At 42.7% G+C, this 16,297-nt stretch overlaps 1 protein-coding gene across 1 annotated transcript; it reads left to right on the top strand.

Annotated features, from left to right (window-relative positions):
• Positions 1–3,193: 3,193 nt before the first annotated feature.
• Positions 3,194–15,359, top strand: pip4k2b (phosphatidylinositol-5-phosphate 4-kinase type 2 beta). The gene is made up of 10 exons (XM_004084020.4): positions 3,194–3,850; positions 7,981–8,078; positions 8,829–8,925; positions 9,010–9,162; positions 10,666–10,812; positions 11,785–11,823; positions 12,050–12,163; positions 12,691–12,952; positions 13,051–13,154; positions 14,562–15,359. The coding sequence occupies exons 1-10, from the start codon at positions 3,707–3,709 to the stop codon at positions 14,640–14,642; spliced, it is 1,239 nt and encodes a 412-aa protein (XP_004084068.1). The 5' UTR covers positions 3,194–3,706; the 3' UTR covers positions 14,643–15,359.
• The last annotated feature ends 938 nt before the right edge of the window (positions 15,360–16,297 follow it).

Below are 16,297 nucleotides of genomic sequence, written 5' to 3' on the forward strand. Positions count from 1 at the left end.
ATAACTTGAATAACTTGCGCTTCAGCAAAAATATCATGGAAAAATTTAGATTAGCAAGAACATCTTAAAAAGATGTAGCAGTGCAAGAATGGCTATTCCAACAAATGAGTAATTGCTGTTAATTTCTCATAGAAAGTCTGTGATTTTGGCTCCTTGAAGGCAGCAGGTATTTGCGGGGGGAGGGGTCACTCAGTCCAGTTCTCTATACAATCAATGGTGTAGCACTATTTCCGTTAGCAAAAAAGTCATCGCTACTGCACGTCCACCTGACAAAAATACAAATACGTAAAGGTATTTTTCTTGTTTGAAAATGCTGTTGGCAACTGTTTCAATTCCTCAAAGACCCACTCCGAAAAATTTGTTTTTGATGTTTTAAAACGTTCTTGTGGCATTTTTTTGGTGATGAGGACATATATATGTATATTTAAAAAATAGCTCAAAATTGCACTTTTAAGTGTTTCTTCATTCAAATAGTTGTGAATACAGAGCAGACAAAGAAATGCTGTTTGGAAAAAGTTGTAGTTGTGATTTAGAAATTACAACTGGCAAGTCACAAGCTACCTGCTCCGCTCTATTCTGATGCATCCACTCGCAGACAAATAGATCCATGAACATCTTTGTTTTCCTTACCTGAGCCGGCATATGTCTCAAAACTGTACGGCTTGACTGCTCCAATATTGCTCGGCATTTTTGTTGTACCACTATTGTTTGCTTGGAGATCCATAGGGTGTAAGCTAGCAGGAGAGACTGTAAACAGAGAGCTCTCAGTAATGGAGAAGGAAAGTGAGGGTGTGGTTGCTAAGCGCCAACAGTCCCCCCCACAACTCAGAGGTAAATTACTAATAAACTGCTACCGCTCTGCCGAAATTATGTCCTAGGAAAAAACACAGGTTTGTATTTTTTCATTTGGCTGAAAACAGCATAATCATCGTTAAAAAGGACCACTGGAAACGCTTTTACAATAGATCAAAAGATGATCAAAGGGGTCTCAAAGTTGGGGTGTTAGTGTTGCTCAAACTTTGAGTTTTTCTGGTTAAATTTTTGACCCGAAAGTCTGGAAAAACAAATATTTCAAAGTAAGCGAAACACTTGTTAAAATCAGGAAATTAAAAAAAAAACATGGTTTATTCTATAGTTAAAACTGGAGCTTGGATTTGTGAAGGGTTTTCAGTAAATGGGAATTCTCAAAAAAATCCATCAGTTGTTTTTTTTTGCTTTGGTCCCCATAAATATCCTGGGTAATAGGAGCAGAAAATAAAAAAGAACCTTCAGAAATACATAACAGACTTCCAGACTTTGACTCTAGATGCATTATAAATGTACAAAAAAGCATTGCAAAAGCACATTTACAGCGGCGTCAATCAATATGTGTCATCATATATTCTTAGTCAATCTTAGTCAACATGAAATATGGGTTATTGGATCAAAAAAAAAGGTTAAAAACTGAAAAGGAAAGTTTTAGATCTTTAGCCAAAACTGTAAAGGTGCAGCTTTTGCAGTAAGTGTTTGCACAACAAATAAGCCATAACATCTCCCAAGTCCACACATAAACAGCGACGGTTTACCAAACACGAATTTACAGCATGAAAGCAGCACAAACTTTACTCAGTGCATCCGAGTTTTATCATAGGCGATCAGTGAATCACCTTATTTTCTATGTTGAATCCACAAAAAACTCAGATTATTGACTCACCTTTTAATAAAAAAAAGGTCCAGTTCATACTCTCTGTAGAGGAGAGAATTAACAAAGCAGCAGAGCTTTTTTTTATATATATATGGTGAATTGAGACATTCTTTTACCAAAAAATCTCTGCCATTTACTTCAATCCTATACTATAGGGCCTATTGTCTAAACACCCAGAAGTGCGCTGTTAACTCTTGGTTGTCACCAGAGGTGTGCCAGGTGTGTCAGTCACTCCCAATCAACAGGGATTCATTGTTTCCTGTTCTTGACTGCATTTAAAGGGCTTATACCATGAAAATCAATTTTTTGAGGTTTTAAGTGTATTATAATGTCCATTCCTTACAAAAAGAAACCCCAAAGTGACATTTGATCAGTTCAGGCATTTCTGTATGGAAGCATATCTGTCTCATAATTCAAAATTAAAAGTCAAGTTCAGCAGATTGATTTTTCATTTTATTTTTGATTCAACGAACACAGCTCTATTGTGAAAATGAAAAAGCATTTTGGGTATTGACTTTCATTTTGAATTATGAGACAGATAGGCTTCCATATTTTTTATCATGTTTACTCCTGCTAGCAGACACATCGCAGCTCGCCAACATCACCAACTTGAAGTCATTTCCTCAACTTGAGCTGCCAATTAAAATCCTCATATTTTCAGGTTTGTCACAATCCAAATGGTCTCGGTCAAATGGTAACGTTTCAGAGTTTATTCCTGTCCAGTTGTGACACTTCGTCACCTTTTGCACTCACGGCACAACCCTCATGTTCCGGAGACCGGGCATCGGTGAGAGTGCTGTAGGTCAGCTCTGCAAACAGACTGAGGTTCTCTGGCATGGAATAAAGGCCCTACAAGTATCTGTTTGTAACCATCAAAACCCCATCAAATCTATTCTATGCAAGCGGAACAGAAGCATTGAAAAAGATGTACAGAGAGAGAATAAAACTAAAACAGTGATAAACAGTAAATTCCTCTTTGTTTTCATCTGTTTATGCTGGCTAGCAGGGTTCTTTTTCAAAATCACATCTCCACCATTATTAAATGGACGTCTGAATCAAGCAACATGTAATTTTAGTTGAAAAACTTTTTTTTTAAATCGAATTCTGTCGCTCACATTAATATTTTGTTGTTGTCAGATATTTTTTATAATGACTCACTTTACATTTGGTTATTTAGTTGAAATTTGTATTCAGGGCAACTAACAGGTTTTTACATTAGGTTAGTTGTTGTGTATCTAACTTCATGTAAAGCACTTTGAAATGCTACTGTACGCAAAAGATGTTCTACACAGACTGGACATGTTTAACCTGTACAAAATAAAAGCATAATATATAAAATGTATGAATACACTTGACAAAGGTTTCTTGTTTTTGTCATCTGATTACTTAATCCAGATTACATTTAATCTGTGCTGCCCTGCTCTGTTGAACGTGCCACTCTGTGAAAAATCCATGCAGTTCTCACAACAACCCGTAGGGGGCGCTGTTTACCGTGAAATGCGGTGCAGGCGCCATCTTGAGGGAGACCCGATCGCAGCGTTCGGCTGGCGGCGGCGCCCGACGGCAGTCTCCGGGCACACCATGAGGGGATTACTCGCCTGCGTTTAAAACGGAACAGTTACGTTTTTCCTTTTAGTTTTTCTTTTCTTTTTTTAAAAAAATTCTCTGTCCAGAGGAAGCGAGGCACCGCACGGTGGCAGCTCTGCGCCACACACAGGCCGCGATTTCATCAGAAAGTCGCGCGGCTGCGCTGTAGCCCGATGGCCGGTTAGCCGCTCTCTGGACTCCACCGCGGCCTGCTCGGGCGGAGGAAGGGTGGTGACGGAGCAAAATGCTCCACCGTTGACTCCCATCAACGCAGCCAGCCCACAGACGCACCGAGAGTCGGTCCACGATGCACTTAGCGAGCTTTCCACGCTCGTAACGTCTCCGTTTTACACATTTAGATAGTTTTTTCCTTGTTTCCGTTGTTTTTATTTTTTATTTTGAAATTGTTTTTGAGAGCGCCGTCTGAACGCAGACATGTCAGCCAACTGCACCAGCGCAGCGGCCGCCAGCGCCAGCAAAACCAAGACGAAAAAGAAGCATTTTATAGGGCAGAAAGTGAAGTTATTCCGCGCGAGCGAGCCCATCCTCAGCGTTTTGATGTGGGGAGTCAACCACACGGTGAGTCGGAGCATCCTCCCGTTGTTTTGATTTTCTAGCTTTCTTGCTAACCTGTTAGCCAGCTGCCCTCATCTGTCAAAGCGGCTTTTCTGTCATCAATTGATCCTTGCGGGTCGTGATTGCTTCTGTTTGTCGTGGTTAGCTAGCAGCTGTTATGTGAAGCTGCTGTTATCTTATTTATTTATTTATTATTTGGGGGACAGATTCATGTTGGGATCTATAGATCCTCTCCGTAAATCAGATCAACTTCTATAACTGACTTTAATCGTTGGCAATTTAGGCTCGTGGCTGTGGTGGTGGAGGGGATTATCTGCTGTCATAGATTATGGATTGAGAGGTGTTTCGGTTGCCAAGCTGCCGTGATCTGCTGCTGCAGGCGTGAGGAGGGGCGTGTCAGGCAGCAGCAGCAGCTTTCCCCGGATTGTGACCGGGGGGGAGGCGGCGATCTCCAGCCGTTTGTCGCAGCCTTTCTTTATAAATAGAGCTGAAAATGTATCGCGTCTGGCCGAAGCTTCGTGCGGCTATGAAAAGGTTTCGGGTTGGGTGATGGAGTCTGCCGAACCTGCACGAGTCTGATTGATGCGCGGAAAGCTGGCGGCGAGCTGCGCGCGCGCGCCCGGATTACCAAGCCGACCTATTTGGCCAGAGCCCAGGAGCTCATGTTCAAGCGACCCCAGAGGTGAAATATGTTTCAATCTGAGACGCGGAATGATGGAAATGACCGCAGAGATGTTGAACGAAGACCTGGAGAAGCAGAATGACCAGATATGAAACCAAACTGTGACACAGATTCACACAACTGCTGCTTAAAACACGGATTTACAGCCAAACCCAACATTAAAACACTAAATCCCTGTGAATTACAGACAAATACGTTTAATAAAAAGAAAAAAACCGTTGGCAATCAATGCAACCACTGAAATGTCTTTACAATTTCTGGTAGAATCACTGGTAGACGACTAGATCCATGCACGCCTGTGTTTTCCTCGTCTGGCTCAAAAATGTACGGCTGGATAGCTCCAAGATAGCTCGCCTTTGCTGTTACACTGGTAATGTTATGTAGGGGGGACTGTAAGCTAGCAGGAGAGAGTGTAAACGGAGAGCTCTCAGTTAAATTTGATGGGAAGGGCGGCTGGGGTTGCTCCACACCACACAACGGTTCCACCCACAACTCAGAGGTGAATTTCTGATGAACTCCTGTCATTCTGCAGAAACTAATTTAATTTAAACACCATAATCCTAATTAAAAGACAACACTTTTACAAAAGATGATCGGAGTGAGACTTTTATTGATTGGTTTGACAGATTCAAGCAAGTTCTTCATAATACTTAAATTAGAAACAACAGTTTGATGCATTTTAATAGATTACAATAAATGAAACTAGACTAACATGCAGCTGTTTAGCAGTGCGTGATTCTTCAGGAGTTGCATCAGAACACAGATGGACTTGAGATGGAAGTACAGTAATTGTATGATTAGCTTCTGAAAAGACAATGCTCCAGTATGTGGAATAACGTTCAATAGAGATGCCACAATTCCCGGTTTCCCACCAAATTGTATGTCACACCACTAAACCGAATCACGAGGGGAGCTATGGTTCCATCCCTACTGCATAGCAGTATGTAGAAAGTGACAAACACGTGTGTAAGAAGGGTTTATTATTTATTGTTTTAATACATTACACCAGGCTTAGTAAAAGACAACTCAAAGGTTCTTATTCATTGTTAGTGTCTTATTAGCAAATTCTAAAGATTTATCCAACTTTTTAGTTGTTATGTAAAAGACAAAACTGCCGCCCAAAAATCGGGGATTGAAGCGCATGAAGCGCATTTTGGGGAAAGGGAACCGTTCAAGCAGACAGACAAAGTTATTAAATCAGATTTTCTGAAATTGAACACTTTAGCACAGCATGCCCTTGTGTTGAACTTGTGTCACTCCAATTGTCCCGATCAGACAGCGTTGTATGAGTTCCAACTGTGTAATCATCAAACCGGATCAGTTGGTCAGGATCCCTGTGATCCCATTGGATCAGTTAGTTTGAGAGCAAAGGCGTCTGCCAAAGTTGGTCTCGAGTCCTCCACTAAGGTCGGAGTTCAGGGCTTTTTTGTGTCCTGGTGTTCTCAACGTGGGTTCAGGTTTTCATGGATGTTTGTGGTTTGATCCGTCTTTGCTGTTGGGGAGCAGAGAAGAAGAGCATTTTGGTCGATGAAGCAGCTCCTCTTTGACCAGCTCTGTGGTGGAACCGGTCAGGGTCTGGCCGGATCCGTTCAGATGAATCCGGGGGAGCAGCTAACTGCAGATGTGTTTCTGGCTGCGGCCTCTCCAGGGTTGAGCGGTGAACTCTGGCAGTGGGCGTGTGCGTGCAGCTCCGGCCCGATGAGCTGATTCTGTGGGTGTGAGGCGGATTCGGCACATCAAACGGCCCTCGCATCGAAGCCCGCCTCTCACAGTCAGAAGTCGTGTGGGTATTAGATGGAGCTGGATGCTGGAGAATTTCCAGCAGGACGTCTGCTGGCGTTTAGGTGATGTGGACGCCGCCAATCCCTCAGATTTTCTATATTTGAAACGGAGTGACACTCAGCAGATCTCGCGTTTGTGGTGTTCCCATGAAAACCTGACATTCGCTGCTCTACCAAACATGAAATATTAACCTTATGTCTGATGTAACACCGTTCCCCTTCATTTCTCAACGGATTCTGTGAAAAGAGGCAGCGTTCTCTGTTCTGACGCCTTTGAGGCAGAACCTGCTCAGCTTTTTACACAATTTGAGCTCAAACTACTGTTTTTTAAATGTATTCGTGAGGTCATCACAAATTTGAAAACCTCTGCTGCCAGGCTTCACCTGTGTCCCATCAGATCAGAGAAAGCGACCTAAAAAGGTTTTTCTCCATATTTGAATGTGAATGAGAACTCCCAGATTAACCCCAGAGAAACTGTCATAGAAATGAAAAAAAGACCTTTTTATTTAGCAATCTGTAGATGCATTAACACATTTCCATGATGTAAAGTCTTGATGTTACTGAAGTAGAGCTGCTCTACTCCTGCTGAAAACTGGATTCGCTCACATAAATGCTGGAACTGTTTTTTTCTTCCACAAAGAAAATGAAAGATAAAGAAAAACCTGAGCTCCAAACGTGAATAATATCCGACAACATCCAGGCTTTCAGAACATTTCATACTTGATAGCAAAAAACGCCAGAACCTAAACCTCCATCAGTATAGTGACTGCTAAAAACACAGAAACAGGCTTTTTAATTTACAAGATTTGAAGAAAAAACAAGCATTTTTCTCAAAGCTTAAAATAAATGCGGAACTTTCCTTTTTACATGACATTAAAAGCTAACTGACAGCTGTTTTTTGCCTGATAAAAACAGAAAACCCATTTTTATGATTTGACAAATCAGTATTTTGTTGAGTAAGTATAGATTGATTTGATATCAATGCATATTTTATTTTCACCCAGCTGGAAATGATTCCTTTAAAAAATCATTGCTTTATCCTAGTTTTGAGACTGAAGCAGCTGTAAAACTGCGTCTCCTGTCCACAGATAATATATACGGTAAATATAATCTCTTCTGTTTTGAGCAGAATAAAAACAGGAACGTCTCCTCGGGTTTGTAAAGTCTGCATCAGTCAGCCGCCATGCTAACGTTAGCCGAACCAAATGTCTGACCTCCACTGACCCCACAACAAACCCTGGACTCAAGCTGAAACATGCATCCGAACTTCCTGTTTCATTTGTTTACGTTTCTTTGGTTTACTGATTTATGTTTTGGGGGGCGGCTGATGAAATTGTCCCCCATCCAGAAACTTTATGTCGTCCCTTTTCCAGTTTTTCTGGAACCTTTTGGTTCTTGTTCCTGTAAACTTGGAACCATTTTTGGGGGAAAAAATGTTACGCTTAGGCCCATCTTTCTGAGATTTACAGAGATCAGTGACGACCCCAAAGGTCATCCTGCCGTCAGGAGCTGATTTACAACACCAAAGGAGAGAAAAAAGGAGCTCCTGAGGTTTTCAGCAGGATTCTGTTTGTGAACCGCTCGAGCTAAATTCATCTGTTTTCGTCCGTGAGGCTCGTTTGTTTACCTCAGGAAAGCTTCTCATCTCTGTCTTTTTTTCCCCTCCTCAGGTCAACGAGTTAAGTAATGTGCCTGTACCGGTTATGTTGATGCCAGACGACTTTAAAGCTTACAGTAAGATCAAAGTGGACAACCACCTATTTAACAAGTACGTACCGCCTGTCGCTGCTTTGCAGAGCGTGTGGTGACTTTAGAAATGCCTCCCTCCCTCCCTCCCTCCCTCCATCAGTCAGAATGAAGCCATTTTCCACACCATCGACTCCAGATGAGCCGACAAAACGTACGACAGAGAACCTGAACGCAGGAGATGAAGAAACAGTAGGAAGATGATGGATTGACCCAGTTTGAGGTCATTAAAAGAACGTGCTGGATGAAGGGAGAGGGAAGTCCAGACGGGAACAAACAATCCTTCAAGAAAACAAATGGAAAAACGCTGACAGATCATTTGATTTGTAGATTTAACGCGTTTTCTGGGGTTATTTCTGTGTCCTGCAGCATCATTCAAGTTCCAAACACTTTTATTTTGAAATCGATTTCCCAGAGAAACAAAAGAGCTGAAAACAATAAAATAATAAAGCAATAATCGGAACTGGCCAAGACAACTAGAATGAGTGTTTGGAGACATTGTGAAGTTAGATTCTCATGCGTTTATATTGGGGGACAGTACCAGTTTTGGTCCGACCCAAATGTGGATTTGAGTTGTTTGAAGCATCGCTCCAGTTGGGAAGGCGTCTGGCTCACTCCTGCTTTACTTTCCTGTCGTCTTCATTATCGTACAGCTTGGACAGAATTCCTGATCGCCATTGTTTCCCACTTCTGTTTTTCCCGGCTCATTTTCAGTAACGAACCTCCGAGTCTCTGTGTTTTCTCGCTCTCATTCTCTGCCTCCGCCGTTTAGAGAGAACCTGCCGAGTCGCTTCAAGTTCAAAGAGTACTGTCCCATGGTGTTCAGGAACCTGAGGGAACGCTTCGGCATCGACGACCAGGACTACCAGGTGACAGACTCAAGCCCCGCCCCTAAAACCTTTGGAAGCTCTGGGATTAGAAACAGACGTGCTCTATTTGTTCTTCTTTGGCAGAACTCTCTCACCAGGAGCGCCCCGCTCAACAGCGACTCCCAGGGTCGCTTCGGCAACCGCTTCCTGTGCAGCTACGACCATCGCTTCGTAATCAAAACCATTTCTAGCGAAGACATCGCAGAGATGCACAGCATCCTGAAGAAGTATCACCAGGTAACGGCTTAACCTCTGGGGTGGGGGTTCTGGCTGACGGAGTAACTCCTCCCCTTCCTCTCAGCGCAAACATTCAAGAGGAGGCGAGAAAAGATGGAAATCGATCGGTCTTTGGGTCATCACATACACAAAATACAGTATAAATGAAAAGTGAAGGGAACTGAGACAGAACCGGGACAAAAATGACATCATGACACCTCCTGCTTCATGTGAATGAAAATACGCCCCTCCCACCCCTCCAAATGTGGGGGCTTGGCTTCATCCACAGCATGAATGTGTTGAAAAGAGAAACCTCCTTTCAGGTTTTGCTTTCACACTCCAGATGAGAAGGATTCACATTCCCATTCGGACCAAACCAGCTTAAAAAAAAGAAAAAATGCCCAAACACTGTGTTCCCCAGAAACAAAGCGGGTTCTCAGCTTCACCTGGCAGACATTTCCCAGCTTTATCCCTTTACCAGTGACTGTAAATGACAGCTGGACTGAGTGGCCTCTCACCTGTTGCCTGACCCGCTGGTTCCAAGAAACCAAAAGACTTGGTATTAGGAAAAAAGTAATTCTATTTGTCTGACCATTCTTGCTTTAATACCTTTTTTAACACATTCTTTTTTTTCTTTATTGCAAGTTACTTAAGTTATAAATTGACCGATCAGATGCCCTAATAAAAGGACGCGGTTTCATGTTTGAGACGTCTGATTGACAGATTATCCTGAGTCCGCTCTCAAGTGGTAGAGGGGGTGTGGCCTCCCAACCAACCCACTCCAGATTAGTGGGAGTGGTTGCCATAGAAACGCTGACTCAGACCATTTTGGGCCAATCACTGCGTATGGAGAACATCTGGCTCCAACAGATTTATGTCGACTGAATTGCCTCTCTTTGGTTGGAGCCAGAAGTATTCTGGGGTGACATCACACTCACTCAGTCCAGGTCTCATACAGTCAACAGTTTTTCCCTATTTCTGTTTCAGTTGTTTCCTGTCAGGCTGAGGCTTTCCTGCTTCACCTTCTGGACTTTGGGGTGCCACAGGGCTCCATAACCACACCCCTTTACTTTTGAAAGTATTCTGACATAGTTTGAGTGATTTGTGAATCCAGAACTCATCTGAAGGTGGATTATTTTAAAGAGAGAGCAGAAAGATGCTTTAAGACGCAGCAGCAGCACATGTCTGATTAAAATTCAGACTCCAATTCCCTTCAACTTCAAAGAGTCAAATGATCTTCAACATTTATCTGAGTTTCTTCTCAGTTATGTGAAGAACTGATAACCAGAAACTTTTCTTGTTTAATCATTTGAATCCCTGCTGCTCTCGTTTGCTTTTCTTCCTCATCTGTTTGTGTTTCTGTCGTTTGAAAAACATCTTTTTATGCCCAAACCCAGAAGATAAGGTGTTTGTTTCTGTTTGGACACAGCTCTGCAGAAATGATTTTTTTTTTTCCCTTTTTTGACTCTAATGAATGTCTGTTTCCTCCCACACCAACCCCCCACCCCCCACCCCGGTTTCCAGTTCATCGTGGAGTGTCATGGCAACACGCTGCTGCCTCAGTTCCTGGGCATGTACAGGCTAACGGTGGACGGCGTGGAGACGTACATGGTGGTGACCCGGAATGTATTCAGCCATCGGCTCACTGTGCACCGCAAGTACGACCTGAAGGTGGGAGATTTATTTATAGAAACAGAACTTCAACCTCTTAATATTTTGCTGACACTTACTTCGATCTAAAAAAAAACGTATTTCAATCTTATGTTAGGTTCTCAACTGCAAAAAGTGATTTATTTGAATTTGCAGCTTTGGAATGGATTCCATTCCACCAAAAGCTGTCATTATGAGCAACTCCTCTTAATTGTGTGGTTTCAAATTTGCTTCCCCAAAAAAATCAGCAATGATTGTCTTTTGTAGGAAATAATCATCAGGATCCACTTTGTTCATCTACAGATGGGATTTTTGCTTTTCTGTTCCTGAAGCCAAAAAAACATCCTCTGAAGCAAATAAATGGGAAATCTTCATTAAACCCAAAAATGTCAAAAAGAAAAAAAAAAGTTGCAGCCTACCAAAATGAAAAGAGAAAAAGTCAATTCATCTTATCATGATGTTACCATGGTAACCACAATATAAACAATTACTTTTGTAAAGCGCTGGCTTGTGTCATAGTGCGACACTGCAACAGAATGCTGAAATGCATTTTTACGAATCAACTCAAATCTCTCGAGACGATTGGATCTTTTTCAGAATGAGCTTTGGTTGGTTGCTATGGAAAATTTAAAAATCTAGTTTATTGTAGCGACATGAAAACAAAAAGGCACATTCATCCCAGGAAGACATAAAAAAAGTTGTATGGTTGCTACGGACCACGAGCATTTCTGCTAAACTCCCGTTTGAGACGTCAGACCAACGGGGGGTGTGGCCTAAGTCTCCCGTTCGTGATGTCAGACCGACGGGGGCGTCAAAGCTGCTGCAGCTTCATGGTTTTCGGCTACGACTGCTTTTAACTTCAGTTTGTAAAAAAATTCTAAATCAAAGCAGCTGATTCGTTTCAGCCTTTTGTCCTTTCAAAATAAAACCGTCCTGCACCCATGAGGCTGTGCACCAGGGGCCACTTTCACATCTTTGTTTTCCTACTTTTAGGGATCGACCGTCTCCAGGGAGGCCAGCGACAAGGAAAAGGTGGGTTTTATTTCTGTGCGACAACAACTGCTGACACCCCGGGACAGAAATAACCCCCCCCTCCGACCCAAGCCAGCTCATCAAATGGCAGCTAAATTAGGCTGGAAGACGACGTGCTCTCTCTAATTGGAGTTTTTCTTTTTTCCGTTTTAGTTTGAAAGCTGGCATCAAAATAATCTGTTGTGTTGATTTATTGCTGTATTTTTCTGCTAAATCTCCTCTTCAGGCGAAAGAACTTCCCACTTTTAAAGACAATGACTTCCTGAATGAAGGCCAGAAGCTGCAGATTGGAGACGACAACAAGAAGTACTTTTTGGAGAAGTTAAAACGAGATGTGGAGGTGAGGAATAAAATGCATTTTGGACGTGTGTGTTTGTGCGTGTTTGTGTGCGTTTGTGTGTGTTTGTGCGTGTTTGTGTGCGTTTGTGTGTGTTTGTGCGTTTGTGTGTGTTTGTGCGTGTTTGTGTGCTTCGTTCTCCTGAATCTTTAAACTGAATGTCGGTGTTTGCAGATTTATCTTTACTAAAATAATGCTTCAGTCACTTTCTTGATAAAGGTTCAAAATGGTTGAAGCCCTGGATTTGTTGAACATTTTTGTTGAGTTTCATAAAGTTGTGAAAAAGTTTGTAACGAGGAAAATCCCAAAATATCAAAGGGGAAGTCGACATTTGAACCGACTTCCCATCAACACTCGAACTGATGGAGTTTCCTGTTTTTCTTTTGTAATCGTTCCTAAAAGTCAGGTCTGTGTTTGAAATGTGAAAATGCTTCCCCGGTTGTCATGGTTACATGGTGCGTGGCCGGAGTCTTCAGACATGGCCGAATCCATTTGGACTTGGTGAAATCCCTCTGGATTCTTGTGCTCAGTTCTTGGCCACGCTGAAGATCATGGACTACAGCCTGCTGGTGGGGATCCACGACGTGGAGCGCGCCGAGCAGGAGGAGATGGACGTGGAAGGGACGGGGGAGGAGGAGGAGTACGAGAACGACGGCATGGGCGGAGGCGCGCTGACGGGCTCCTTCGGCACGCCCCCCGACAGTCCGGGAAACCCCCTCAACTGCGGCGGGTTCTTCGGCCCCGGGGAGTTTGACCCCTCCGTGGACGTTTACGCAATCAAGAGCCGCGACGGTGAGCGCCGCCAGTCTGTCCCGCGGAACCCCGCCCCCTCCAGCCAGGAAGGAGGGGTTCCAAAGGTCATTAAAGCTGAGCTGCCGTTCTGGTTCCAGGTGCTGTGAAGAAGGAGGTTTACTTCATGGCGATCATTGACATCCTCACACACTACGACGCTAAGAAAAAAGCTGCACATGCTGCCAAAACTGTGAAACACGGGGTGAGTGTTTGCTGAGGAAACCTGTTAAAACCATTTCCATGTCCGTTTTCGTTCCAACTGTCATTGAAGCGTGACACTATGCCCACGCCGTACGCCGTTTGTGCGTCAAATCAGAGCACGGTGAGCTTCACTCTCCACTGCAGGAGTCTGAATCCCGGCGCTTTCAGCGGAACCTCTGTCCACCGGTGGCCCCGCCCCGTTTGATGACCTGCTGTCAGTCTGAGGGGGGAAAAAGAAGACTTTTCAGTATTGTGTCGATGCAAATAGGAAAAGTGTTTCAAAGTTCGGGAGGAGAACGATCCGATTCTGCCGTGTTGGTTTTAGACTCCGCCCACTGATCATCAGTGGCACTGCAGGACCTCTGATGTCGTCTGTACGTTGACTTAACAACACGTTCAGGGTGAACGTAGCCCAACGCCAGGCTGTGGATCGATTCCCAGATCAAAGCAGGATTCTTGATATTTTATTACGTCTTTTTATATATATTTGTCTTTTTAGTGGATGAATGAAAATAACGTATTTCTATCATCAATGTATCTCCATCATGGATTGTCTGTTATCATGGATAACAGACAATCAGATCAACAAAACATCAGAAAGATAAACAGATTATTGGGAAAAATGCTATTTGTCAGTAAAAACGACAAACTAAAATAATAACGATAATATATTTAATTATGTTTTATCGCCCAATGCTAAAAGCGTACGACAATAACAGGACAGAAAAACAAACAGAATAGAACAAAGTCCATATAAACTGAACCTATTGAGGTGTAAAATCAGGATATTTTTGTTTTTTGTTTTTACTGACAAGAAACAAGAACAAAGAGTTTGATGCTGAGATTGTCAGTAAGTTTAGATTTAATGTTGAAATCTTCACTTTTCATTTTGTTTGTCTGTCTTTCCAAACCAAAATGCAAACTTGGATCAGAAAAAAAAACCTGTTCCAAATTTCCTGAATGTTTTTAGCCTGATTGTAGAATATTAGCAGCTGAAAGCCGAGAGCGCAAACCGCTACACCAGAGGGCCGTCCTCATATGAACCCCCAAAAAATTATGGAATAAAATAAATAAATGTTTGTATTTTATGTTTTTTTTGTTACGTTTTTGCTGTGAAGAAACTAGAAAATAGGAGATTAGTGGCAAAATGAAATGTGTTGAAAGTAATAATATGTTTGTTATTGAAACGAAATTCTCGTCTTTTTAGTCTTTATTGTGTTTTTTGTGTCGTATCTTTTCCTCCAAACGGACTAAAATAATTCAAAAATATATTTTCCTGAAGGTTTTGTCTCAAAGTTTGAATTTGAACCGGAGTGTAGAGAGTTTAAGCCTTTTGTTTTATAGAATATTAGCAGCTGTCCGGTTTTCTATGGTTTGAAGAAACAAACGTTTTGTCTTTTTTTTTCAGGCGGGGGCCGAGATCTCCACGGTGAATCCAGAGCAGTACTCCAAACGGTTCTACGAGTTCATGTCCAACATCTTGTCTTAAACTCATCTTCCAGTCGTAGGTCTGCCTAACCCCCCAACCGTCAGTGTAGGTCCAACCCCCCCACGCCCAGCTCCGACCCGGCGGGACGGGTCCGTCACACCTGTTACACTCCTCCTTCTCCTCGTTTCTCTTCGCACCGGCACGAAAACTGTCCCACTAATGCCTTGAAGGAGCTTCAGCACTTACCGGTCGGTGGGCGGAGAGTTTCGCCGCAGACGGTCGGGTTGCATGACTAAACTCCTCGACAGATTCCCTTCAGAAAGGAAAAAAAAAACAAAACCCACACCTACTTCTGACGAATTGGAGCAAACAGCGTAGAAACGACAGCAGTCTGAAAATGCATGGCTGATGTGAACGCCAACATCCGAACCGCACAACCCGGAGCGCCGCCACCAGAAACACACAAAAAGACAAAAAAATCGGTGTTTGAATGTTACGTTGCCATATTTGTTTCTGAATATGTTTCAAATTTTAACCGTGAGCTTGGTGAAGGTCAAACTCTGGAAAAAACCACCAACCATCCACGTGAAAAAAGGGGAATTCTGCAGCGAGTTCTTGTTTTATTACCATAAGGATCATTTTTATATCTTGTTTACATTAATGTAGCAATTTTGTGTTTGTATACAGTATTGTTTTGTTACCGACAGACATTAGAAAAAAAGGTTACTTGAAAACGACTCATTGCATATTAAAGGGAGTTTTATCTTGCTTCTGTCACTGCTTTTGCTTTTGTGAATCTCCTCTTCCCTCCTGTTCTCGTTACGGATCCGTTTAAAGAAGCCGCTTGGCCTTGGTGATCCCAGAGGATCAGGAACGGATTCCTAAGGTTACAAATGGATCTTCCATCTCAAAACGGGACCAAAAAAAGCAAACAGACTGAATCAGTTCAGAGCCTGGAAGTCCCACTCTGATCCTCCTGTGATCCATTTTCCAATCCTTTCCAGTCGTCTTGTGATTCAGATTTTGCTGTTTTAACCCAAATTAAAAACAGTTTTGGCAGAGCAGCAGGAGTTTAGGAGAAATTCGCCTTTGACTGTTGGTATGGAGCAACGCCGGCCCCGTTCCCCTCCCCGCTGTGGAGCAGAGCAGGGAGTTTATGGCCCATGCAGCTTTTTTTTTTTTTTTTTTTTTTTTTTTTCTTCTTCTTTTTCTAACTTGTCCTGTCCAACAGCTGGGCAGACGGATGAGAGCTGAGGGCCTCTTGTGTTGGACATATTTTACTTTAACAAGAGGGGTTATTAATCTTCAGACAAACCAAAGGTATGTCTGAATAAACCCCTTTTGTAATTGAGGCCAAACTTTATTAATTTCAATCATGTCTGAAAATCTTTGGTGTTGGACCGGACGGAAAAGGAAAGAGGGGAAGAAGAGAGAGGGACGTTAGAGAGAGGGGGGGTAGGGGGTGATAATAGGAGGGGAAGGGGGATAAGACCATGAAGCAGCATAAAGCAACAAGTTTACTGGTTGTTAATCATTATGGTAAGGTTCAAATGTAGAAAAAAAAAAAAAAAAAGGGGCGGAGCCTGTCCACACACACACTCAAATGTTATAAACACACCTGCTAGCTGCAAAAATGTCCACCTGTCGACATGTACACAAAACAGATAGTGTTCACACGCATACTTATGCCTTAAAACCAACTAGTGTGAAATATT

Source organism: Oryzias latipes, chromosome 1 (genome assembly GCF_002234675.1).
Source record: "Oryzias latipes chromosome 1, ASM223467v1".
NCBI classification, from domain to species: domain Eukaryota; kingdom Metazoa; phylum Chordata; class Actinopteri; order Beloniformes; family Adrianichthyidae; genus Oryzias; species Oryzias latipes.